Source organism: Apis florea, unplaced genomic scaffold, assembly GCF_048593485.1.
Source record: "Apis florea isolate Af1SG1 unplaced genomic scaffold, ASM4859348v1 contig_1914_pilon, whole genome shotgun sequence".
NCBI lineage: Eukaryota > Metazoa > Arthropoda > Insecta > Hymenoptera > Apidae > Apis > Apis florea.
The window spans coordinates 240595-266317 of NW_028256504.1; the positions used below are offsets into that span (position 1 = coordinate 240595).

A 25723-nucleotide genomic window follows, 5' to 3' on the forward strand; every position below is an offset into this window, starting at 1 on the left:
TTTGATTATAATCATCATAACTCGTTGGGCCCGAATAATTATTCGACGTCAAATTAATTGGATCCAATGTTACGTGTACACAATGATAGATCCAGTGTAACATCCACAATGGTTCAATATCGCCATTACTCGGCTCCAATGATTATTTAATTAACCACGTTATTTGAATTACTCGGGCCCCCAATAATTATTCGAATCAATTGGATCCAGACGATTATTCAACGTCACATTGCACGAATCCAAAAGGAATTTCTATGAACGAGCTTCTACAAGCTTCTACAATTCAAAGAACAATGGCGGAAAACTGGTTATATAAGATAAAAATTCTTTAATATTTCACGGGCGAATAACCAATTATTCGAATTAAAATTCGTCCAAGTTGCAGTTCAATTTTTCGACAACAAAAGTTTTCGAAGGAACACTTTCGCCTAGATACCCTTTTGATGATTTGTTCCTCGAATTAACGTTGTTGGAACACCACGTTCCACATATAATGGAAACCTTCCACCCAGAGAGAGGGAGAGAGAGAGAGAGAGAGAATTGGAAATCTATTATTGGCCGCGTCTCGCAAATTACATTTGTCGATAATCATGCGTTAGCCCGCGAATTGACTTTTGCCAATGCATTCGGCGTTTCCTATTGCCTCTCGGGCAACTGGCCTCTGCTCATACATTCGTAATATCGCGGAGAGCATCTCTATTATTGGCTATCCCGAACATGCCTGATTGGGATATATTGCTTTCAAAATATGGGCCCGTATCTCATTTAAGAAATCTCGAAAAAAAGGGAAATTAGAAATCCTGATCTAATTCTTTCGCGGCAGAGAAAATTGTTCTCGGAAAAGTTGGAATTTCATCGTTGAATTTTTAATCGAAGCGATGCGCAATGAATAATTTCGTTCTCGTTTGTTGTTTCTGAGTTATCGTTCGCGCGAGTGAAATTAATTCTAGAGTTAGTTTTTCAATAATTAATTACTTGTGGTGCTCGTCTCAAAAAAAACGAAACATTTAAAATGGTATTTCGTCGCCTTTTCTCATCGCTGCGCGAGTCTCTTATCACAGAGAGAAGTTTTCACGATAATTTTATACAAAATCTTCCGTGGACTCTTTCCGTGAATCTAATCGGCAGAGTGTTTCGTCTGTTACGCGATCCGTTCTCTCGAACCAATGTTGCAAGATCTGGCAACCGAGTCTAAGAATAAACTCACATTGTATCTCGTCAAACAACGTTCCATCAAGGACGGAACATTCGTGATTATCACAAAGCAAGGGGAGACCATTCCACGCTGTCGAGCAAACTTTATTTTCATTCTTTCTCTATTTTTGTTTGTCGATCACTATAATACTTTTAAAATGATAATTGAAACAAAAAATGAAAAATTCGGGCTAGATTCGTTTAAAAATACTTGGCGAGGTTGAGAACCACTGCCGACTAGCAACCGTTTAACCTTGCTGGAATACATATCTCAATTTTTAAAATTGAAGATCAAACATCGAATGGGAGAATACCGGTTGATCGATATTTCGAAATTAAAGAGAGTGAAGATTCTCCATCATTTTTAAGGAAAAATATATATTTATCCACACCACCTTTTTTCTTCTTTATTACGTTTGGTGTAAAATTTTTCCCACAACTAAAACTTGTTCGTAATTCAAAAAGTTTAGGAACACAGTACACGCGCGCGTGTGTGTGTGTGTGTGTGTGTGTGTGGATCCAACTTCTCTTTTAAAAACTCTTCCCTCGTTTCTTTCTCTGAAAAAACTTGGTGACCCGTGAATCGAGAACCAGTAATTTTTAATGCTCCATAATTAAATTTTTACGAGAATCAAAATTGTCCCTTCATTTCAAGAATCGTTACGATTCCAAAAAAAGAAACAAAGAACACTTAAATTGAAAAAAAACCATCGTTATCTCGACGGATTTTTAATGTTACAATACATCGTCTTCTTCATTGTATTTTCAACACGGTGAACTTTTAACTCTAACCGAAGATATCGAGTTTAAAAATTTTACGAGTTTAAAAGACACGCTTCATGATCCACAAATATCGAGAACCACTGCCTCGGTGATTTTGACGTTCCATTTTTATTTTAAAAAATTTAAACAATCCCCGCATTCTATCTTCAGCAACGAATTTTTAACTCCTCCTTCGAAACTTCTCCTCCCAATTCCATCCTTCAAAAAACACCGATTCTCAAGAATCAATACCGACGAATTTTAACATTTTCATCTTTTACTTTCAAATTAAAAGAGAACCAGCCTTTATAACCTCGATAATTTTCACACATTTATCAACAAAAAAAGCCACCTTTCTCTCTGAATTTTCCAAACCCCGATTATTCCATTATATTCCTTAAAAGAAACTTCTAACTAATCCAACCCAGATCGAGAACCACTGCCAAATTTTAACATCGCAAAAAAACAACTCTCTCTCTCTCTCTCTCTCTTACATTCACAAAAGTAAAGCGCCATTGCAACCTGAACGAAGCACCCCTCCCCTTTCCCATCAATCCCTACGCTCGGCTAAAGCAACCCTCATACGTAAACCTGGCAAAGCAATCCACGCGTAATTACCTCCATACAGGGATCGCATCAGATACAGCGGCCGGCGCATAATGCACACATGATTGGTGGAAATGCGGATCGTAAAGGACACGCGGCAATCGAGGGGGAATACAGAGAGACTCCCATTGCAGGGAGGGCGAGGGGAGAGCGCTCTCGACGCTCTTACGTGAATCCTGACCGTTACGTAAAGGAAATAAGGTTATGGATTCAGAGAGAGAGAGGGAGAGAGGAGGGGGGGGGGAGGGGGTGTATGGTGTGTGCGTCATGTCGGATCCATTCACCGGCTTCGAGGCGAAGATGGGGCGAATCGGGTCGTGGGCATGGTTATCTAGGTCAGCTTCCATGGCCTCGATGGGAGTGGTTAACTCTGGTTACCACCGTGAATGCAGCGCGGCAGGCATCAATGAAACGTCCGGAATGACCCTGATCCGACCGAATTGCCAGTAACAAGCGCCGCAGCAACGATACGCCACCTGGCAAGCGTGGTAATCACGATGCGTGGATCGAGGATGACGCTTTTCATTCTTTTTCTTCGCCTGTTTCCTTTTCTTGGACGGATAACAATTACGGGGGATGGCGTTGAGAAGAAGGAGAATTTTCTTAAATCTATCGATGTGTTATCAATAAATATTCAGACTACGAAGCGCGAGTGGCACAGATTTGGCTAATTAAATTTTACCTTGCAACTGGTGAAAATCAATAATCAATCGTTTCCACGAAATCTTATGTAAACGATACAAATTGAGGTAGAGAAATCTAACTCAAACTGGGTGTAATTTATAATACAATTAAATCGACGTTGGTATTCGTGTAATAAATATTTTCTCTCGAAAAGATATAAATTCAACGTTTAAAGTTTGACTGTTCCGACTGTCTGACGAAACGTGTCATATTGTGCCAATACCTGCTCGCGGCGTGCATTTCATCCCCCATTGTCTCCAAACTGTCCGCGGACACGAATGATATCTCATGGATCAGAGAACGACTTTGTCGAATCTTTGACAAAATCTCTTTGGCAAAACCATAATTTATAAATAGCGATAGCACGATCACTTTTCGAGAAATCGAAACAAACGTGAAACTTGTAGTATTTGTTTCATCATCTCATGCAAACCGTGGATTCGATTTGTCAGAGTTTAAAAGTTCTTTCTTGAAAGAAAGGGAGGAGGATCAAGAGTAAAAAAAGCGGAATTGGAAAAGTTCTTCCTAGAAGGAGAGAATCACGAGAGAGAGAGAGAGAGATGTAATAACGCAGTTATTACAAGCGGCACGTTCGTTTCGCGACGTGCATCGAATTACTGACCCTTCCCACGGGAATGATCCGCGTCGTCTTCTATCAGGTTTAACGAGCTTGTGAAGTAACCAGTCCCATTTCTCACGATCCATTTAAACGAAAATTCCTCCGTTTAGGAGTGAAACGAAGAAGGAGGGGGAGAGGAGAGGGGGGAGGAAGGAAAATACGAAAAACAGGAGGAAATACAATGATATCGCGCCGCGAGAAGTGGCGTGCACTCGAGCGTTGAACACGGCTCGTACGAGACGATCGTTCAGAGGCGTGAGTCGATCCTCGATTCGAGAATCTCTTAGCCGATTACATTGAGTGCCAGGTGGCGTTGTGTGTACAAGAAACTGCATTATCCAATTATCGAGTGTTACTTGGGTGTTAACCTAGTGACCTAACAGTTTCCCAGAGATTAAGACAGGTCTGATCAGGTGGTGACTATCATTGGCAATGATCGAATGATAGTCAAAAACGGTTTCGAGAAAGCGAAACGACACCTAGCTTTCAGTTTTATTCCACGTTGAAAGCTACCTCATCTTGGTGGTGAAAATATTATTATATAAGCGTGTCGTTATTCTTGGGAAACTATTGGATTGTTTTTTTGGAAGGTTATACCCTGGATGCCATTAAACGTTTCGAACACATTTATCTTTTTATCGAAACTTGGTTCGAAACGGCATTAAGAATGACGCGACAATTGCAAAGATTGTTTCAAATAAGTAAAATTATTTTGAAGAAAGTGAAGTCTCTAGCACTTGGATTATAGTGATATTTGGAAATAAAGTAGGTGAGAACTAATAATAAGCATAGGAAAATTTTCTTGGGTAATTATTCGAGTCGAGGAAGAAAGGAGAGAAATTTTTTACCTCTAAAATGACACACTGAGGTTTTTTATTTAATTTCTTAAAATTAACGACTAAATTAGCATGTTTCTTATAACGATTTCTTTCTCGCGTTTGAAAACCATGAAAAAATTGCAAAGTTTTAAATTTACGACAATATCGAATACTGGAGTACTCAGGTGTGCCATTGCAAGGTCAGAGAATGAAATACTCGTGGCATGCAGACTACGGTGGAACGAAAAGAATCGAAATCGTATGATCGTATTTTCTAGAAAATATCATCGGTGAAAAAAACTTGCCTTTAATTTCTGGAAAATTTATTTTTCTGGAGAAAGTAATTTTGCCTCGAAAAATCGTATCAGATTTTCATTTTTTCAAACTGTCAAACTGCAAAAGGCAACTTTCGTTCACCTCTAGAAATGCGGATGTTTCTATCTATTTCACGCGTGAGAAGTTGAATTAAAAATTTACCACGGTGTTACGCAACACACAGAGTGAAACGAACGTGAACGTGCTTACGGAAAACGGGAACAAAACACCTTCCAAAAGTATTCGTCGAATCCTTTGTCGAAGCATCGACAGCCGCCGATCACGTGCAGAGATAGACCACGATCTTTCCTCTACGTGTCGCGTAACACCGTTCTCTCCACTCCTCCCGTGCCCTCTTCTCTCCCCTGTTTATCGAAAGCCAAAAGTTTTATCCGCGTTTTAGCTCACTGAAAGCGTCGTATCCGCACCAGGCTGCCTCGTATCGCACGATATCACACGAGCACCAGTTTCCCCCAGCTTCTATCTACTTCCTTTCTCACCCCGACATCTTACTCCGACCAGGCGACACCACATCCGTCAGCAAATCCACATGGTCCTTTCTGACAGCATTTTAAATCGCTCGGCCGTAATCGAGTGGACACCACTCCGTCCGTGTGTGTTATTTGCCGAGCCGAGCCGAGCCGAGGCAAGCCGATTCACATCCGTAAATGCAACGTGCCAGCAATCGTGGGCCAGCCAAACGGGCTAACCATCCGAGTGTCGGTGCCACACGATTTCAATTTGGCGTAAACAAACCAGCGCAACCTGCATAGCCCTCGGAGCTGGCCTCGAACAAACTTTCCCTCCCAACCCGGCCAATGGTAATGCCACGCAGGATTATCAGATGGCGCCAGCGGCCGGGATCCTCGCTACTTTTATCGACTTCGTTGCGTCAAGCGATGGAGGCCGACTGTGTCGGCCTGTGTGGCCCCGTGTAACGGCACACAAACGTCAGCGTTTCTCAACGCGAAAATCGCTATAAAGTATCCAGCTTGAGAGCATTTGGTCAACCCGACCTCGCGAGCAATCTATAGCTTTTGGCTATAGAGATTGCGTGCTTTTAAAGATTGAGAACCGCTGCTCTTATAGATGGTGGATGGCACACGCGAGCAGGCATGTGCGGAGACCCGAAAAATATTTCGACGTGCTCCCCTGCCAAACGGGTCGGCGGGGTCGATTCTCGCGAAGCCGGAAACCGTTCCAGGGTCAAGTTAAAACGCAAGAAAATAGAGCGCTGTATTGCGCCTAACGGATCGATCCGCGATTCGAATCGAATCTTCCGTTTATCGTGCAAATGAATCGTTGGAATATAATTCAAAAGAGAATACGAATCTTGATATGTTTCGAACGAGAACGTTTCAATCAGGAAGCAACGAGAATTTGCAGTGTAAAAATTCAAAACACCAATTACAAAATTTCAATGGGAAGTAAAAATTCACGATTTACGAGCAATTTAAACACGACCTGTATGTAAATCCAATTAACGAAAGTAGAACCGGGACGTTTTTTGACCATTGCAAGCTGATCTAGCATGTTGGCGCGGCATAACGGCGCAGTCCATCCAATTCTGAAATTATGCCAATCGAAAATTGTCTCCAAACTTCTGTCACGGGAAAAAATTGCATCGAACCTAGTTAACAAACCGATAACAGCACCGCCCCACAGGCGAGTAAATTAGACCACGAAAGTTTAGCCACGACGACCTAACCTATAAACCTGGAGGGGGGGAAAAAATGTCTAAACTTATGGAAAATTAACGATTATATTTGCAACGTAGTTGCAATATACACTGTGAAGAATTCAATTTTAATAACCACAAATATATTGAACGCTTGTTTTCATGACACAAATGCTGAACATCCAAAAAAATTTTAAAACTTGCTATCGATCTGTCATGTTATGGCAACCATAATGCTCCATTCGCTCGTTTAATCGTCACGACTACTTGTGCGTTCTTGATGATTGTTCGAAATTTACCTTAGACAATGAACGCCCAAATAACGATAATTAACAATATATATATCTGTAATAGCAATGAGAAGAACATGGTTATTACTTGAGAATACACGTATCTTATTTGCTTTTTAGTCGATGTTGGTAATTTGAAAAGAGAATATACTATATATCGTTAATGGTTATTTCAATTCATATAGGTGACAAGTGTTAGTAATTAACTGTCGACAATAATAATAGAGATGCATCGAATAAGGGTTCGTGGAAAAAATTCTGAACGAACAAAAATGATGGGAGACAAAGAAGAGGAAGCAAGGAAGGGTTGGCATCCCACACGACTACTACTCGACTCTAGAGTCCCTAGAGGGGAAGAGGTCGTCTTTTCCCCCATCTTTTCCTCTCGAAAGCTCTCGAATATCTCCACCCCAAGTTTTCTATACGTAACACGTAGTTTAATCAAACGTCTCTACGCTTGATATAAAATTACGTCACGTTCGATTAATATCTGCTGTCGACGTGGTAATGCTAATTCTCGAAAATATTCGAAAGTTTTTTAACGAGAATGTCAAATTATAATTACAGATCTTACGGAGCTTACTTATCGGATGGAGCTCGAATTTTTATGCAAATACGTATTTTACGTATTTTTCCATATCACGTTTCTACATTAGCAACTGTCATTATTAATTACGATCGTTCGTTGGTATCCATTAAGAAAGTAGATATGATGAATAGCGATGGTAATAAAGGGATGAGAAGAATAATGAACAAAGAAATTAGATCGTCAGAATGTACGTTACAAGTAAAGAAAATAAAACAATGATTAAACGATCGGAAGAATTGAAATAAATTCGATAATACATCGTAATCGGAAGGAAAAGATCGATAATCTTGGAAAATAGATCTTGATAGAGGCTTGTTTATTAAATTAATTGCGCGAGCAAAAAACTTGTTGTGGACAAAGAAAATAAAAATTTATATCTCTAAACGATGCTTTTATCGAAGAAATAATTACGTTTCTCATCTGAAAACTTTAATTTTTCCATTTCCAGCTTCATTCTTCAATTATCCCGTTCAAAGCGACTCGATTCACATCGAGCACACACGATCACTTTGCTCGATCGATAAATGTATTTGCAGAGACGTATTTCTCGAGACGGAATTGCGAGATTCACGATTCTTATTTAAATAGGGGGGGAAGGGGGGAGGGGAAGCGTTTAAATACGACTTTCAAAGATACTCACGATGGAATAAAATTTGGCGAAAGTGGATCTCGCTGGAGATGAGATCTGAATCTCAAGCAAATTCGATAAACGGGAATAGAGGCGCTGAATGCATTTTCGGGTCGATCGATAAAGACGGACTAATCATCGTGAAACATTTTTACAAGAAACTTGTTAAGATAAATTCCTAACTTATCCTTTGTTCCGTCTTAACCGGATCTAACCTCAACCAGAGCCAACCCAATTTTACGATAATTTGACGACAAGTTTGTGAAATCGAATTTTTCTCCCTTTCTAACATTTTGCCTTGTAATTTAATCAACAGATGCTGGTCCATTATTTAATTTCGTTCAAAACTTCACGTGAGAATCGGTCTAGAGTAAAATTCTACGTTAAAAGGATGAAGTTTTATTTAATATTTTTCGAGAATCATGAATGAAAAATATAATTATCACGATAAAATGAAACGCGTAATATTGAAAAAAAAATATATATCGACGACAGACGAAAATAGAATATATTATTCGATCCGATAGATCCTGCATCATGGAAGGTTAACGTTGTGTAACCACGCCATATATTTTACATCCTGGACGCGATAGGTTCGATAACGGGTGCAGCAATTTCTATCGGACAGGAAACTTATGAAAAAGTTCCAGTTTCCAGATGAGAATAAAAATTCGCAAGAGTTGAAAAATTTCGAAAACTCCTTGTAATTCTTTCCTTCTCTCTTCGGTTATCCGCGATAGAGGCGGAGCGATGAAATTTGCATGGAGGGACGCTTGTTGGTGCCACTGGTTCCGTTCTTTTACGAGGCAAGGTTAAATTAATATCGCCCCGCAAGCTTCGGTTTTTATGCCAGTAACGTGTAGCGCCCCCTATTACGACCACACTTGAAATAAATTGGTCCTCGAATAATAACCATCCTTTACACTTTTCCCGACTAAAACCCCCTCGTGAAATTTTCTCTGCGAAAATGGTAAATAACTTTCTCGTGCCTCCAACCAATGAAACGGCAATCGAGTGAAAAGATTTGAGGATTTTATGGTTTTTATGTTGTATTCGCTTAGAATTTTCTTCATAACTGGCTTCTATAAAGTTGACGAGTACGACGACATTGACCGTGCCACGGATCAAGACGTTTTTAATAAAAAGTTATTTGACAAAGAATCCAATTTGGAATTTCAATTTTTTATCGATTCGTGACATGGATTAGCATCACGCAAATTAAAGTAAATTTAATTTCATTTAATTTGCAACGTAAGGCTACCAATTTCATTTTAATCAACTTACCATGGATTAAGATTTGATTCAATAGAACGTGTCAATGTTGATTAATAAAAGATGCAACAAGCATCCTCGATTACTTCTATTCTCTGAAGTGATATTCGTCTGAGGAGAGACATTTTGTCGAATTACAAAATTGAACGATCGAAAAAAGTATATCAAGGATTTCATAAATGATCATTGAAAACATTGGATTTGGAGAATTAACCACTTTCCTAAAATAAACCTAATTACTCAAACGCAGTCGAGCGCGCGAAATTTGAATGTTAGAATTCACTACAATTTAGTTTGCCAGTTTCACGAATTTATATATTCCATCCATAATCACACGAAGATTCTCAATCCAAACAAACTGAATCTACCCACTTACAACTTACAACTTTGAGATAATCGTGTTTTTCCATCGAGGAGGCTTGCACGAAATTGCGAATTTTCGTTCGAAAATCCGCGCAGCGACAAAACAAAGAAAGATCCGAACATTGTTCACCTTTCAGGAGTATACGCAACGAGGATCGATGAGTTTATTAGCCGAGAGAGCAGCTCTCTCTCTTTCTTCCTATTTTTGCTTCGACATTTGCGGGGTTAACGATGCGCCACGCATTCATACGTGGCGTGTCATCGGGAAGGCCCGTGGGAAAAGGCGCGGAGGTGCACGCGGGAAATGTGTGTCGTGAATTGTCACCGGGATCGATCCACGCTCGCTCGCGCCGTCACTCGTTCGGTTGTGAATCGTGGTTACGGAAGCGATACGTCGTTTATTATTTACACGTGTATCGAGTTGGAAAATTAATTTCGATTTCACAGCCACGGACGTGCCGGTGTGGATTGATTTTTAATCAGTGTCGAAAATTATAGGCAGAAATATATTCGCGTGTTTGTTTATGGTAAAATGTTTTAGAACAAAAATTTTTAAGCGGAATTCGAAAAAAAAAAAAAAAAAGAAAGGGATCGTGTAAACGCTTTTTGGAGGTATTTGAATAAATTTTTAAATGATATTTTATGCATTTGTTTTTTGAAGATCGAATTATTGAAAGTAGGAAAAATTTTGAATACTTTTTAAATTTATATTTAAATTTCATTTCAATATAATTCTTCTTTAATATTCCACAAAGGATTGTATCTTTACTTTTACGTAATATTCGCCAGTAATAGTTGGAATTCACACTATGAAAATTCATCGTTTGTACGATTTCAAATTGGAAGAAAATTCCTTTGGAATTCAATTTTAATTCATTGCTAATTCATTGTTATATTTGATATTACAGAAAATTGAAAAGTTACTACTATAACAGATTACAGATAAAATAACTTCAAGTCGACTTATTAAAATTACTTGCAATCGGAGCCAAGCTATAATCGATGAATTTTACTCGAAACTTGATAAGACGTATCAAATTAGACAAGTAATGAATTTATAAAATTGATAAAACTGGCTTCGAAAGCTTTAAATTCAAATAACTCGACCGAAGATGAACATCTACTCCTCCTCGTTCCAACTCCACTCCATTAGTATTTATACAACATTTACACTATTCGTAACTTGGTGGAATTGATGATCCGATTTAATTAAAAATCTTCAACCAATTCAAGAACATTCAAAGACCACCCGATTGAAATTCAAATCAAAGACGAGCTACAATTTTCCTCCTGGTTCCTCCTCCCCCTCCTTCCACGACAAACATATTTTCCTTTTGGCCTTTGCAAAGAATTCGCGTGGATGAATATTTATTCGTTTCGAATTATCGATCGAAGGCGGAAAGAGGCCGAGTGGCATTTTACAGAATTCTCTCAGAGCTTTTGATTCGAATTTCAAAATTCTTTGCAAATGTTGCGTTCACACTCAATTCTCTTTAACAGGAGAAATTTACTCGTCGGTTGCATCATTGTGCAGATCGTTGTTGAAATATTATTATTGTCAATTTAAGACATTCAATCATTTTCAAAGTTTTCTGATTTTAAAATTTGTTTGAAGCAAACATCTTTGTTTCTTTGTTTCTACTTTGCGAAATAAAATGTGCCCAATAAAAGTAATAATTGAAATGAAACAGTTCTCGTTTTGTGACCTGCATCAAAATTCCATGAAACATGTTGACAGTTTTCCGAAATATTGATTAATCTTTCGAATAAAGAATGCAACTATTAGAAGAAAAAAAAAAAAGAAAAGAAAAGATGAAAATGACGAGGAAAGATTGATAGGCGCGCAATATTTTAAGCTAGCTGAAAATTATCGAGCTATAGGTCATTCGCCTATTTTCGAATCGGATCGATGAACGCCTAGTCACATGGGAATCACCATGAATCGCGAGTCCACGTTGTCCGCTCATCGTGTTTTATCATTTTCATACTCTTTTTTTACTGAAAGAGTTGGCAATGCTGAAACGATGATTTCGCGAATTGTATTACTTATTAATACACTCAGAAACATTTTCTGTCTCTTCGTGCGATTCATTTAACTTATCCACTTTTGAAACATTAAGCATGGACCACCGCAATTTAATTTTATATGCCAAACGAAATTGCCGGCTCGCAGTTGATTAACCTTTATTTCATGAGGATATATTCCTGAATTTAGATCTATTTCACGTGTGCCTCGTTCTTTATCGAAATATATGAATAATACTATATGAATAAAATAAAGAATAAATTTATCATATTTGGAAATTTTTGAAAAGACGATAAATAATAGAATTTTTTACATAAAATTTATATTTCATTCTTGATTGATTAAATATAATAAAAAATATGAGAAACATAGTGATATTAGAAAGAAAAATTAAATGTACTTTATATACATCTTAGATAATACATACATTAGAAAAATCCCTAGAGAATTCTAGTGATCCCTAGGAAACTTTAACTTATTGTCATTGAAAGTTAATCCTAATTTTAGAAAATATTAAATACAAAAACTTTACACGTATCATCTAGAAATGGAAAATCGACACAATTCGAATTTTAATTTTATTATTTAAACGATCATCAATTATGATCAAGTTATTAATTCGAATCAATATCTCAACAATATCGATATCGAGGCAACAAGACAGATTCAGCCTAAGTGCAAAATTGAAAATCGATACATTTGTTCACGCGTTCGATTGAAACGCGATTTCCGGTGTAATGGAGTCAACACACGAAATCACTAAAGTTATGAGACTACTCCAGCCCCCTCTGCCTCTCGAGTAGATAGTTACGTTACCGGATGAGAGGGCTCATCGAAGGTGGCTGCCAAAGGAGGAAAGGAGCCTCTTCCCTTCGAGAGATCAGTCGAGGGGTGCCAACTGATAATAACAAGGTCGCGCTTTAATTGGCGTCTCCTAATTGCCAATTTGTCGTCCAAAATCGATTCCGACCAATCGTCTTCAATCGGTTAAGAAACGGGAGAAATCTTGACAAATCTTTGCTATCGACTAATTACCAGTACACAAGTGCCATTGTTTGGAATTATATAAAGAATTTTCAAATAAGAATCGAATTGCATCTCGTGCACTTTTCTCTTATGATAAAAATGTTTTATATTAATATTGATGTACAGATTAGGTTAGATTACACGTACGTTTTATAGAAAGCCAAGGGAGAAGGATTGACGATTATAGCCTCTATTTCGTCTCGGATATCTCCGAAGAGTAGTTATTGGCTTAGTCGTGAGTATTCATTTTGAATTGGTGTATCAAATGCGGATATTTGCGAACGGTCGGTAAAGTCGAAATCTTTAGCTATATTGCTGTACGGTATTCAGAGATGCCGCTCTAACGATACATAGCGCATCATCCTACCGCTTTATGCGAAAAACTGTTTTCGTACACATTGGATTAACGGCCATTCAGAGAGATTTGTTTTCCCCGCTTCGAAATCGTCGATAGTGTCGCCACATGCGTTCTGCTGCACAAGCGGTGCTGCAAAGCTTCTCGATGTTTACGATAGTTGATTTTCACCGGATTTGTGAGATTATTTTGAAAAAAATGTTTATCCTGTTTGCACAAGAGCTTAAGAAGGAGAAAGAAGAATTTGCTTTTTTTTGTACTCGGATCTTTTTAAAAGAAATTCAGAAAGTTCTCGAGAAAGACATTGTGCTTGTTTATCGTTCTGCTTAAACTCAAACAAGTAGCATCGAAGAGTGAAGACCTTTGTGAGAATCTAATATTGAAATTATACGTGTATACATGTAACATAGAAATATATGTGGAACAAGTGACAACATGAACAGTCCCTTAAAAAATGATCAAGTGCCAATTTTTCATACTAAAATCTTCGGTCGATAAAAAAGTTTGTCTCTTTTAAATATTTTAAATTATCTTAGATTCTTGAATTTCGAAACTTAGACCTTTGCAATTTATATTTTGCACTCGAAATATGCACTTTCGGATCCAAAGCTTAAAATTTATGAAATTAGGATTTAATTTTTAAGATGTTTTAAGGCTATACGTTAAAAGTAACAATTCGTACGAACGGAATCCAGAATCCATCGCGATTAATTACTCGTTCCAATCTCATCGGTCGCCTCGTTAACGTTTATCAATCTTCTCGCGGATCGTGGACGCATCAATAACGAATTCGGACGCTCGATTTTTCGGACGAATCGGTGGCCGGGAAGACAATAACAAACGAGCTTCGAAACCGGCCCGATAATTAATACGTCAAAATCACCGGGCGGTTCGCTCCTAACTGATATCGATTCGCGCGCGTAGAAAGTGCACAATGCCATTACACTTGCAACCTGACAAATTTCAACGGGGGGAAGCGCACGTGCGACTGGCAGCTCACCCGTTTTTTAATCGATCCGACGCCAGACCCCGGCTCTTATCGAATGACTTTCGCGTCGCGAGTGAAAAACCGGATGCAAGAAGGGAGATCTTCCGGTGAAGAGTGACATTGCTGGACGGGAATTTTCGTAGGGGATTATCTTTCGTTTCTTTGACTTGTCGCCTCTATTCTCAAGGTAAGAACGAGTGAGATAAATTATCCATGCAGCAAATTAATATTCACCCCGTGCAAATATAATCGTGATGGAGCAACTTTTTTAGAATTGAGTAAAAATTCTAGATTTTTCGAGATTAAATTTTGCTCAATGAAATATGATTTACACTTTTTCATATTGATATTGATTGTAGTTTTGACGGTTCGATTCCGGGGATCGAAATAAATTAATAATACAGAAAAATGTCGATTAAACATCACTTATTAAATTACAATACTTTTGTTTTGTCCTCTGAAAAAATTCTATATCTTCAGTGGTTGAGTGGTGGTATACATCGAAGTTTATTTATATAACATTTAAACGAAAATAGGATAAAATGGCGTACCATTGTTTTTATGAGAAATACCATATGGACCAACACCTGTTTGAAAGAAGAACAATATCCTTAAATCGATGAAGATGTTGAATATTTCAACGAAGAAATAAATGCGTCCATTTTTCTCTATTTTTTGCTCTAATCTGATTCTGATTTCACATCAAAAGATCCGAAACATTATTTTTCAATTAAAATTGCTTGTTTCCCTAATATTTAATTCCACTTGATCGAATTTTAATCCACAAACACCAATAAATCTTACGATTTATAGCTGACGTGCCATAAAAGAACTTGACTGAAAAAAAAAAAAAAAAGTAAAAGTATCTAACTTGAGAAATATAAAAGGCCTTTAAATTTTCTCTATTATTCATATAGACCACATTATTGAGTAGTAACTCGAGAGGAAAAAAGAAAAGAGAAGAAGAAAAAAAAATAGGAATTGCTCTATTCGAACGATCGTATCAAGGTTTCAAGAATAGGATGATTCAACTATGGGAACAGACGATTGTCACAAGTTTGTTTAAAATTATCTTTCATTCTTGAACGTCAAAGTGTACAAGGTCCCAGCGTACACACGTCGGTTAAAACGTATATCGTCTCCTTGACACTGATGCACTTAAAAACTAGCTTGAAAAATTAGTTCCATTATTAGAAACATTTACAACCGCTTTAATAAAGTGGAAATAGAATTCGAGGCGATTATCAGTAACGATGGGTGTTCTTTCCTGTTTTAATTTTTTTGCCATTACCACGATTTTCAAAATGATTTATACACCTCGTGTCAGGTGTTGATCGTCGAATTTCCAATTGAAATTAAATGTCTTATCATGTTCGTGCCATAGTCATAGATAGTAATTAACTATGCTTTGATGGTACTGTAATTAATTTCTAAAAGTAATTTTACTGATAACAATTATCAAAGGGTGGAATTTAATAATCGAAATTCATAATAATAATAATAAATATAATACACGATTACCATATGCACATTTATTATGATAATAATATTGAAATGATAATGAAGAAAGAAGAGAAGAATCCGATGCAAGGTATTTCTTATTAAAATGACAAGTTTTTTTTTTTTTTTTTGAGAATAATATTTTCCATTATCGTTCATTGATGGAAAAAAAAAAAAAAAAAAAAGTTTTCCTTTTGTATTAACGTGCAATGTCAAGATTTCATGGAAAAGTAACAGTCTATTTTTGTTTTCTATTCCATTCATTTCCATTACACGATTAATTAAATTATTGAATTTATCATCATCTTTAATTACAACAACCTTGATTGCTTCTTTCATTCGTTTTTATACGTAAAAATCAATACTTTGATATAATTCATTCACAAGAAATCAATACATCCTTCCTTGAAATGGTCACATGACGATTAAATACAATATAAAAATTTCCAAGTTTTATTAATAAAAATGACACCCTCGTTTTCCATAACGTAATTAAATGAGCAACGTCAAGACTTTAACCACAATCTTTAATCCCAATTAATCAATTTTCCCATTTTCTTAATCTCTTTCCCGCCCAAAATTTCCAAAATAAAAATCCAATAAAACTATCTAACCTATGTCTCGTATTTACCACCCACTCCCTGTTAAATTCACCTCTTCCCGTGCCATTTACTTCGACAAAATCCCAAGTGATAGGGTTCAACGGATTCAAACAGTTGCAATACGAGTTGAAATATAAGAATATAGAAATAAATGTGATATTTGCTTTATTACCTTTTCTTGCTTTTTTAAATGACAATACAAAATACTTTAATAGAGTGCCTTGCTCTAAGAAATATAACAATACTACGCACAAGAATCATTAAGAAATGCTCGTCATCCTGAATCGATATTTAATAAAAAAAAAAAAAGACGCTGTCTTATTGGTGCAAACACTGGATTTCTTTCATATAAACGTAAAATCTTGCATTCTGAATACTTATTCAATAAATAAAATTATCGAATCTTCCTCCATAAAGTCTAAACAAAATCACTAGCACTACGTTTGCCTTGCAACGTAGATTATTTGGAAGTGACAAAAATTCATTCCACTCATATTTGGGTCGAAATCTTCATCACGACTCGTTATAGCAAGGGGTTAACCATTCAACCCTTTGCGCTCCAACGGTGACTTGGATTGATGCAGCAATTCGAACGACAATATTTATTTACGTTTGGTTTTTTTTTTTTTTTAAAAATCGCTTTATGAGTAGATTCCTAAGCTCTTTAAGTATAATCTTATAAAGTGTAGAATAATATATTTGATTTTTATCTGAAATAAGATCCTCTCGAGTCGAACTATTTTCGGCGTTAATCCGAGTTTGACGTTCTGACGTTTGCAGGCAGTATTGAAATACTGAAATAATGAAATTAGTTCAAGTTTGAGACGAGTTTGATTATTTTCGTTATTAAAATAACGAAATGATTTCTATTCGTTAAGAAATTGATAATAGAGAGAGAAGGAAAATAGTGATGTGGTGTAAGAAAAGATAAATGAGAGCACGTTATATAGAGGACTATAAGATTTGTAACGATATTTATGCGATATTGCCCTGACAAACCGAGGATGCTTCTTAATAATTATTATCGAAATTATCACGCAACAACATATAGATTTTTAATTATCTTTCTTTACATAATAAAGATAGATAAAATATTAAAATATAAAAGTTCTATACGTTAATTCGCGCGTGAAAATCGTCTCAAGTTGTTGGTTCGCTAAGCAGCCCCCCCCCCCTCTCTCTCTCTCGAAACAAATAAATATCGTAATATCGTGAAGCGGACGGCGCTGCCTCCCAAGATTCCGACCAACTTCGTACACGCCGCCTATGAATTCCCGATCGGTGTTCAACGATGTGTTCATTGTGTGCGGGGCACGCACACGGCTGCACGAAGGCCGGTCAGCCTATTGGAAATCAATTAACCCACGACCGTGGCGAGTCTCGACCCTCCTCGCCCCTCCAAGCGTGCACCGCCGAGATTATTGATAGACGTAGATAGGCGAAGAAGAGGAACGCACGCGTCGAGATGGATCTTCGATCTTCCGTGATTTTTTTTATCCAACGGAATAATCTTCCTCCCCCCGGCTCTTAATTGCTGAGAGGTTCGCCCTTAATTGCTCGACAGAGAGTCGGTGTGGGATATAGGTCCTTGGGGAAGGGGGGGTTGTTAATGCAGTTGTTAATTCGTCGATTGTGAATAGTGGGGGTGGTAATTGAGAGGATTCTATTCCCGAAGTTGAACTTCTCAAATGTTCGTTGCAATTTGAAGGTAGAGAGAAGAGGGCAATTTCGATTGTATAATATTTTTCGTTTTTGTTGCTTGTTCAAAGGGGAAGATTGAAGATTTTAAGAAAATTCGAAATTTTCATCGATCGACGAATAAGTCCCTTCAAATTTAATCTGCATTTCCTGTATTATCAATATCTCTGCAGATAAGGAAGAAACGTGAGAGTAATCGAGATTAAAAGGAAATGCAAGTAGGATCTTAAGCATCCGACCGGTTTCTTTCTTCCGATGAAACATGGCCGCCGTTGAAGTTAACTCGAATTGACCGTAATCAATTATACGTTCAAACTCTCCTCAGCGACAAGAAATCCATTGGAAATGATAGTTTTCGCTTCTCCAAACAGTTATAAAAAAGGGATAATTGACGAATAACTTTGTTAAAAAAGTGTACCTTCTTTTAATACTCGATTAATTTTCAATCCTTAATTTTTTTGTACGAAAAAACTAATTTGAACTAAATCGTGGAACACGAAAATGCAATCGAAATGGGTAAGTAAGTGAGTAAAAATTGTGAAATGAGAATACTTCTTCGTAAAAATAATCTCTCTTTTCAGATTGAGAACCATTATTCTATACAAGTTATGAAATTATAACCTAAACGTTAGCTTCGCGTATACCAATGAATAGAAAGTTTATGTCGAACATTTAAATGTTCTACTGGAATTATCTATCTAAAGCATAAAGTGGAAAAAAGATGATTTTTGTTCCAGTTCTATCTCTATACTCGTACATCCGCGTAAGAACAAGTATAAATTTGCATAAACATTCAAACAATAGACAGATCGCGGGTGTTAATGCGTTTGAATGGTAAAAGACGATGAAAGGCAAAAGTAAAGAATGAAACAGATTTCCATTCAAATTTCATTTCTCCAGTTATGCAAATATAAATATTTCAATTTGCATAAACGTTTACAGTCTAATAACAAGTTTTTCCGATATAATTGGACTCTCTTTAAATATGCGTTTAAATATGATTCTTATGAATTTTATAATAATATTTTTTTTTTTTAAATAGACTAAATACAGAATATTTGAATCGTAGAGTATAAATATTTCCAGGGCTTCCACGGAAGCGTTATTTTTCGGGGTGGAAGACATTTTGGATTTTCTTTAAATGCATGCAACGTGGCCCGCATTCGAACGATTTACAGCTATGGAATGTGTATAAAAAAGAAAAAAAAGCGGGAAGAAAAATCCTGGGCAGGACATCCGAGCTTTTTTCTCCTGCCTGCTTTTTATTAGCCGCCCCTTTCGAGGAAAGCAATCTACGTATAATTTGCATAATAATAATAATTTTGGAAGAAAATTTATATGCAAAAGAGAATGGACGAGCGTGTGTATTTTAAAAAAAAAAAAAATCTGCTGTAAAAATTTGTCGCAAGATTTGACTATAAAACTATTCTCCACCTTTGGAGAGTGTAGCGTTCGTTCAAATTCCAATAATTGTGATTCTTATTCAAAGAATGCGAAATTCGAAAAAATTTCTATGATTTTCGTTCAATACCTTCGACACAAATTTTGAATACTTCCATCTGTAATTTATACTTTTTATCGAAAGAATTCTCACTTAATCCATTGAAATTAATTTAGAAGAAAAATAATATAAAAATCACCATCTTTGTCAGTTAGATTTGGTTATGTTTCCTCGCCATATTCACTCATTATTCTTGCCAATAATTATTTAATTTCAATAAATTTGAATCATCGTAATGTCTTTTTCTCTCATTCTCGCTACATCTTATGAAGAGGCTCTTATTCCATTGATCTCATCGAAATACTCACTTTTCTCTCTGGAATGCTACCAAATTATTATTTCTACTCGAGTAAGATCACAATTTAAACGTACCACTCTGTTCATTATTTTAAATCAAGCTCGAGATACCATTCCTCTCGCTGAGTTGCAAACATTTGACTTGTCATACCGCTCTATAAGTTAAAAGCACGATTCGATTGGATCACGATTAACAGATTCCATTGGAATTCAAACGTACACTACCACTCCTCCCTTAAAAAGATTGCCTAGAAACAGGGCAGGGAGAGGATATATTATTCCCCATAATAAGCAAGGAAAAACTTTTCAAGCAGAAAAAAAGAAAAAGGAAAAATGATTATCGCGCGGCTAGTATCGATTCGCTTTCGTCTTTCACGGTGAAACTCACGGATGCTGCCGATGGTCTGAATATCTGGCGTGTCGTTCCTCTGAGAAGCCATAGATGCCGGCTACCGCGGCCATACCTCAATCTCCAACAGAGAACTCGATGGCCATTCCAGGTTCATAATACCACGTCGAAGCCTACGAGCATGGAAGATCCCGTTGTCGTCCCGTGTCGTCTCGTTCGAGCCCCTCTATTTTCAGCCCCCGATCGACCGTCTGCCCGTTTCGTTCCCAGGAACCGCTCGCCGTCCCGCTCCATGAGTGGCCTTGTCCCTCTTTTAAAATAACCACCAACGACCAAGGTCGAGCATCCCCCCCCCCCCTTCCTTCTTCGACTTCAACTTCCTTCCTTCCTTTCTTTCCACTCTCGTCTGTCCCTTCGATTGTCTGCCACGTGAGAACGTGACACGACTCGATATTCTCGAGTGACGATACTACTTACACTCCCTGCAATTCTTACAGGATCGCGCCTGTCGGCCACCGATCGAAAAACAAATCAAAGGGGGAGAAGATTTTTTTTCATTCGATCTATTTTGCAAGATAATTTCGGGCCGATCGGTCCGCGAGGAACCGCCAATTGCTCGAGGATTATAGATATTTCGAATTGCAGGGTGGGTTTTGAAATTCGTGGGTGAGGAAATTAATAATAACAAGTTTCGAGGGTTTACGGAAGTGCACCGCCGAAACGAGTGTCTCGTAGAATTAGAAATTGTACGCTTTTTTTCTCTTGAAAATTCTTCGATTTGAATTTCTTTTTTTAATTCTCTTCTTTCAAGAGTTTAAAGAAATTTATTAAATCGTTGTTTAGTATCAACTGTTTTATGCTTGTGTTTTATTTTAAATGTTTGTTAAAATATTATAACGTAATAAAATTTTCAATAATGGATCGTTACTTTATACTTATACTATATATTTGTACTTTAAATATCATTCTATTTTAATAAATATTTTTAATTTATCCTTTGATGGATCGTAGTTCATCCTTTTCTACGAGTTGTACTTCATACACGTCACTATTCCAATTTGAGTTGATGCTACACAAAGAATTATAAAATATATGGCCAGAGATAGCGACCAGAATATACAACTGGAAAGAGGATATGATAAATGAGAATGTCGAGCACAACTTAAGAGAAATTACATAGGTTAGTCGATAAATTAAATTATATATCTCTTTTTTAACTTTTATTTTAAATATCGATTGACCCATCTACATTGACCAACCAAAAATTTCAAATAATTTTCCAATCATAATCTCAAGTCTTCCTAAAGTAATCATTGTAATTCATTTACAATTTTTGCCTCGAGATCGTAAATAAAATATATCAAATATTTCTCGAAATCATTCGAAAAAAATCACAACGATTTAATCCCAAAATTTAAATTTAAATTTTTTGAAACGAAATACTCGTAATCCATTTCAAACAATTTCAAATTTTCAAATTCGCTAATGTGATCTCGTGACTTCCAAAAATTATTTTAATAATCGCGGTTCAATCACAAAATGACGAATAACATCGTTCGATATCGGATTTAAACTCGATTTTTTTCTTTTTTTTTTGAAACGGAAAACGGAAAATTCGCCTTCGTAGAAAATTTTTCCAGGGCGGAATCGCGGAATCAATCATTGCGTCGAAACAATCGGACGTAAACTTGCGGAATTCGTTTGGCCCCCGCATAAATCGAAATCCTGTGTCGAACAAGTCGCACACGATGCGGCATTGCGGGCGCCGCAGTTACGATTATCGAATGAATTCACGATAAAACGCGACTTTTTTTTTTTTTTTGTCCATCGATTTCAGTCACGCGACTCTTGTTCCGTGAAAGGATGTATTCGAGTCAACTTTCCACGATTGCCTATTCGTTGAATTCGCCTCTTCGTTCCAATATGATATTTCTTTTTTCTTGTTTGATCGTGCGAGAAACAAGGAAGCGTATCGGAAAATGAAGGTATTGTTTTCCTCCAACATTCGAAATATATTCGTATCGATAAAATGTTTCGTATACTCTCTGGTATTATAAACCATGAAAAGCGAATTAGGTCGTTAATTAAGTTCTATGAGTTTTTTTTTTTTAAATTAATTAAAAAAAAACAAAGATAGTTGCACATTTTTAATAAATTGTAAAAAAAAGAAGAAGATACAAAATCAATAAATTTAATTTGATAATTCTAATGTTCAATATTTTGATATTGTATAGAATGATAAGATAAAAGGATTTTTGGAAAGTTGATTCTAAACATAGAAATAAACATAAAAATTGATATATAAAAATATCAATTGAGGCTTATGTATTATTGTGTTAAACTCTAATCATGAGTTGAATTAACGAAAATATTAGAGATGATAATATTTAAATACATTATTAATAATTTTGAAATTTAAATGTAATATAATCCAAAAAGAAATACATACGTATATTATTACAAGAAAGAAAAAATTTGTTATAAGTTTTTAAATAATTTCTATAAGTTTATATATTTTAAATTTTTAATAGTTCCAAAATTTGTCATTTGTGAAAAATTATAATGTTCGTAAACAATACAATCGGTTGTTCAACTCTATGATAAATAGATATCGCTATTTTCAAATAAACTTCATTTAGAAAAAAATGTATATCTTAATTTTCATGAAAAAATATATCAAAATTTGTCATCTGAAAAATATCAGAATTTCATATTCCACAATGAACACGTTAAAAATTTTCTTTTAATAAAAAGATACGTAAAAAGATACATAAAAAGATAGATAAAAATTTAAAAATTATTAATTATCTATCTAAAATGATACGAATACGTCGTCTTGAAATTTTTATTATAATTAAATAAACAACTATAATACTATAATCGAGATCTTTTAATTCTTTGTTGATATATTTTATTGTAACAAAAATAAATAAATAAATAATTTTCAAAAAATAAAAAGAAAATTGGCATAAAATATAATCTAACTTAATTCAACCTAACCTGATTTAATACATTCAATGCGGGTGACGTGAACGTATATAACATGAAGATTTCCTACAGTTGGTAACTGTATAAAATCATATATCATTTATTTTCATTTAAAAAAAAAAATGTAAAAATTGTAAAATTTTTCAGATATTCCCGTTTCGTATACACATTTCGTATACAAATTTCGTCAATTTTTTCGCTATTCTATAACTTGTGTTTTCCATACTTATCATCAAAAGATCGATATCCAGCATCAGGAACTCTCTTCGATTTTGCCGCATTGAACGTGTTAACCTATCACCAATTACAACAAACTCACAGAACTCAATCAACGATCCGATATCCGAAAGTCTTGTTAACAACCACGATCATTAATAGCACAAAGTTCGAGTCGTTCAAATTAAATCACTCTTTTTTGTATGTTCCATCCCTAACGACTGTCCCATTCAAAACGATCCCCCCTTCCCAACCAAATCACGGTATCCCCAACAATCGCGATAAATCCTTGTCTCCCTTGTTTATACACCGACACTCAATAGTTGATCCTCACTCAACGTTAAGGAGCGCCATTAGCCGAAATCCATCGTAGTTCGAACGTGCCTGATCGCGAGGATCTTTTACAAAATATCATTGGAAGGCAACTTTCCGTCAAAGAGAGCACTCAACAGTCGCGACCTCATTACGCCGTGGCCAAGAACGTAATTAATGGGCCGACGATTTCGTTCACACGAGTCAGCCTTAACCTAACAAACGCAGATGTATAACTTAAAGTCAACTTTTTCTCGTGGACGAAATAAAGAGTGAAGGAGGGATAGACCGAATGAAGAGAGGAATCATTATAATCGAGCTGTAATTGGGTAAATACCAGCGATGGAATCAAATTCAATATGTACTTATGAATCCAAATCAAATTCAATGCAAATATTCGTTTCGTAGAAGAATGGTAAATTATCGAATATTATTAAAATGAGAAGTAATGAATATTTATTTATGATATTTGAGAAATATTTGATCTATTTCGTAAATTGTTTACGAACTTTGGAACAAATACTTGGTTTTTGAAAATCTATTTGTTTCGATATTGAACCGAACCTTTTAATGTAATAATTGAATTATAAGAGATTTTAAAAAATTATTTTGAAACGTATAGACGATAGACAAAATTCCTGTAATTTTTCTACGAGAATGTAATTATTCGAAAATAATGTTTGGTCTGTAATATAGTTTTGTTGAAACGTGAAACAATATTTCTAAAGAAGCTAAAGAAAAATAATGCCATTTTATCAGATATTTTTTACATCAGAGAATTATAATAATGATTTTCAAAGATAACTAAGAAAATTAATTTTCTTAAATCTTGATCTATTCGTTTAAATTTCAAATCTATTTGAAAGTATCGTTTCTTTTCTTTCAAATACTCACAAAATATTCGAATTTTATTTATCAACGTTTGAATCAATTTGCGATACGTTTAATCCCATCACCGGTAAATACATTCGTGTTAAATCATTTTTTACAGCATACATTTAATTTTATTGAACAACCGATGTTCGTTGAAAAAATTTAAAAAAAAATGGAAAAATGTTGGAAATTTTTTTTTCACTTCTTTTTTTTTTTTTTTTGTAGGCAAGATGACGGGGTAAAAAGAAACTTGCTGGACCGACGAGCGTAACGCGGGAAAGTAAAAGCAGTAGACCGCAATGTTCAAGTAATATTTATGCCCCTATTATCGTTCCAGCTACTAGTCCAGATATGGTAATCGATACTCTGTGCGACACTGTACACCACAGTTTCACCGTGCCTCTGACGAATAGTACAGTCGAACCTCTGTAATTCGATCCTCTATGATTAAAAAAAATCTCTATTAAGATTACAATTTTGCTTTCCCTTTTTTTTTTTTTTTTTCACTGCGAAAATTTCTGTAAATTAAGAAAGTCTCTTTATAATAAAAACCTTGAGAGTAGAATTTTATTCATTTCTTTTTGCTTCTCGATCGTGAATATCTTTAAATTTAAACTTGTTTAATTGAAACATTTGATGATCCAAAATAAGGATTTTCGTTTTTCATGGATTTTTTGAACAAAATTCTTTTCTTTTCTCTGGTATACAGAAGAACATGGATATTCATTTATATTTATATTCGTTACGAAGAAATGGTAACTTCTTTTTGCTATGACTCATCATGTAGACTGCAGATTTTTATGCAAAATCAAATTTTTATGAACATGGCTAAAGAAATGAAGTTTATAGATATAGATTGGATACTTTGTACTTTTTTGCATATCATATACATTCTATCAGTTTTTGTACATTCGAATTTTGCATAAAGATCCGTCTAGTCTATTTACAAGCAATGAAATTATTGATCTTTTTAAGAAAAAGTCAATTGCCATTTTGTTATAATTTCATTAATTTTACAATGATTGCATATATCCTATCTGTTTATACGTTAAATAGGCACAAATAAAAATTAATCGTTCATAAAAAATTATGAAATCATAATATACTTATTATTATATCATTTTTCCAATAATGCATTTAATAATCTCATTCAATAATAATAGAAAGTAAATTT

The 25723-nt window shown here is 35.5% G+C and overlaps 1 protein-coding gene and 1 long non-coding RNA gene across 13 annotated transcripts in view; one reads left to right on the forward strand and one right to left on the reverse strand.

Moving 5' to 3' along the window:
* Positions 1 to 25723, reverse strand: part of shaker (potassium voltage-gated channel protein Shaker) — a 254960-nt gene that overhangs the window by 69420 nt on the left and 159817 nt on the right. The window contains exon 1 of one of the 12 annotated variants that reach the window (XM_086914690.1): positions 20200 to 20456. The exons of the other annotated variants lie outside the window; for them this stretch is intronic. Within the exon in view, the coding sequence (XP_086770816.1) occupies positions 20200 to 20273 (74 nt within the window). The 5' untranslated portion in view covers positions 20274 to 20456. Of the gene's footprint in view, positions 1 to 20199; positions 20457 to 25723 lie in introns of those variants that run through there. 12 annotated transcript variants of the gene reach the window in all.
* LOC116414365 (uncharacterized) lies at positions 23226 to 25114 on the forward strand. Its single transcript, XR_004224876.2, has 2 exons — positions 23226 to 24005; positions 24775 to 25114. It is a non-coding gene; the product is annotated as an uncharacterized LOC116414365 (long non-coding RNA).